The sequence below is a fragment of the Canis lupus genome, chromosome 9, assembly GCF_048164855.1.
Source record: "Canis lupus baileyi chromosome 9, mCanLup2.hap1, whole genome shotgun sequence".
NCBI lineage: Eukaryota > Metazoa > Chordata > Mammalia > Carnivora > Canidae > Canis > Canis lupus.
Window position 1 is genome coordinate 16,633,707 of NC_132846.1, and position 2,434 is coordinate 16,636,140.

General features: G+C 68.2%; 1 protein-coding gene across 1 annotated transcript; it reads right to left on the minus strand.

Moving 5' to 3' along the window:
• Positions 1-250: 250 nt before the first annotated feature.
• Positions 251-2,122, minus strand: NKX2-8 (NK2 homeobox 8). Its single transcript, XM_072837721.1, has 2 exons — positions 1,777-2,122; positions 251-1,090 (listed from the first exon to the last, which is right to left on the minus strand). The coding sequence occupies exons 1-2, from the start codon at positions 1,931-1,933 to the stop codon at positions 528-530; spliced, it is 720 nt and encodes a 239-aa protein (XP_072693822.1). The 5' UTR covers positions 1,934-2,122; the 3' UTR covers positions 251-527.
• Positions 2,123-2,434: the final 312 nt, after the last annotated feature.

The following is a 2,434-nucleotide window of genomic DNA, read 5'->3' on the forward strand; positions in this document are numbered from 1 at the left end:
ACCTCAACCTCCTTCCCTCCACCCTTTCCCCCCAGTATCTTCCTAAAGCTGCGTCCGGACGGGGATCTGTCCTTTCCACGCAACCCGGGGTGGGGAGAGTGGACTGGCGCCCTGAACTCCGGTCCGGGGAGCACAGCTGCCATCTATGTCCCCGGCGGGCGCTCGGGGGACTCAACCCTACACATTTTATTCTCGCAGCACCACAAAGAGGAAAAATACTCTATTTCTTTAAAAAATAAGTTGCTTCCCATACAAATAGCTATTTAAAAATATACAAATAAGGTTTAAGCAATAAAATCTAGCTCTGGGGCTGGCGGTGGAGGGAAGGGGGGGGGGATATCCTGGCTAAAGTTCCCTGCTCCGCGGCTGGCGAGGGCGGGGCGGGAGACCCCTGCGCCCAAGGAGGTGGTGCCCGCAGAGAGGAGGGGCCGGGGGAGCCCTGCGGATCTCGGCCCCCAGCCCGGCTTCGGCCGCACGGGCTCCCCGAAGTCCGGGGCAGCCCCAGGTGCCCGCGGCCCGCATCGGGCTCACCAGTTCCAGGACACCAGGGCCGGGGGCGCCAAGTGCTGGTAGGCGGGGAAGAGGCCGAGCGCCGAGCAGGGCGCGAAGGCGGCGTAGCCCGGCACGGGGCAGGCGGCAGCCGTGGACGCGCCGCTCTTGTCCCGGACGGAGGCCGCGCTCACGTCGCCGCTGCCGCAGGGCTGACCGTCGCGCACCAGCACGGGGACCACCACGCGGCGCAGCAGGCCCGGGGCAGCGCGCAGCTCGGCGGGGGCTGCGAGGTCAGGCGGCTCCATCGCCCCCGGCGCGCCCGGGGCGCGCGCGCGCTTCAGCTTGTAGCGATGGTTCTGGAACCAGATTTTGACCTGTGTGGGCGTGAGGCGAAGCAGGCGCGCCAGCTGCTCGCGCTCGGGCGCGGACAGGTAGCGCTGCTGCCGAAAGCGTCGCTCCAACTCCAGCGTTTGCGCCTTGGAGAACAGCACCCGACGCTTCTTCCTCTTTTCCGCGTCTGAGCCGGGAGACGCCGGCCGAGCGGACGGCCGCTGCGACGAGTCGGGCGGGCTGGTCTCCGGGCTGCTCTCGTCCGAGGCTAGAGGGGGCAAAGGAGACACGGCCCCGTGAGACGCCGGCGCCTCCGCCCTCGGGCTGCTGCCCGCGCGCCCGCGCGCCCGGAGCCGCCGGCCGGAGCGCGCCGCCACCTGCCCGCGGCTTTTGGGGTGAAACCACGTCCTTCCCGGGGCCCACACCCGGAACCCGCCTCTCCAAATGCCGCAGCCTGAGATGAGACCCCCCTCCCCCCCCCACCTCCTCCAAAACTCTCCGGGGCCCTCTTAAAACAAGTCCACACCGGTCGCTGCGCTAGCGGACAAGTTGCCGCAAGCTCGGTCACCGGCCCGGGCCACCTCCACGGCCACTGCAAGAGGCGGCCGAGGTTTGCAAAGCCTTGGGGAGCTGGGCTCGCCAATGCTGCCCATCTCGGACTGAGGCCTGAGAATGTAGCCGTGTTTTCAAGCATTTAAGGGCCGTTTCTTAACTATTCAAAAATCGTGAGCTCTAGAAACAGCAACCCGGATCCCGGGCGTCAGGGCCAGGCGCAAGGACCTGCTCTCGGCGGTGCTGACTAGGGCACGAACGGCTTCGGGGTCTGAGGAGGACAGAGCCTCTGTCCTCTGGTCCAAAGGCCGGTTGGGACTTGCCGGCGCCGGGTGGGCGCGGGTCGGGCGCGCGGTTCCGCTCCCCGCTCCCGACCCCCGCCGCGGTCTTCCGCTTACTCACAGGGGTAGTGGCCGCGCTCGGACTCCAACCAGGCGGCGCAGGGGCCGGGCCCGGGAGCGCCCAGCTCCGGCTCACGCCTCCGCAGGTGCTGTGCGTCCTGCTCGGGTAAATCCAGGAGGCTGCGCACGGTGAAACTGAGGCGCCCAGAGGTGGCCATGGCCACGGAGGGGAAGGGGGGCGGGGCAGGCAGGGGACGGCGGGGCGGCCGGGGCGCCGCCGCTACGAGTGGGCGCGGGAGGCGCACGCCATGCGCCGGCTGCCGGGATATTAGCGCGCTTACAGCGCAATCTCTGTTTATATAAACAGCTCTTCCCACCCGGGATGCTTTGAAAGCCGAGGTCCGGGTCTCCGGGGTGTTAAGTACCTGAATGAGTGCCGGACCAAAGACAGCGAGCCCGGAAGGTGCCACCTCCGCCCCCCGCGCCCCGCCCCCCCCCCCCCCCGGCGCCCCGTTACCTCCCAGAGGAGGCAGGAAGCGGCTCTCCGGCATTAGCGATTCCGTCTGATTAGCCCAAAGTGGGGACAGATAATGGGGATTGTTACCAATGAATAACATCTTGGGTGGCGAGCGGTGGTCACCCCCCGCCTGTCCCAGCCCCGGCTTCCTCCTCCTCCTGGGCTGACGCGGGGCCTGGCCCCGAAGGGGCGCCGGCTAGGG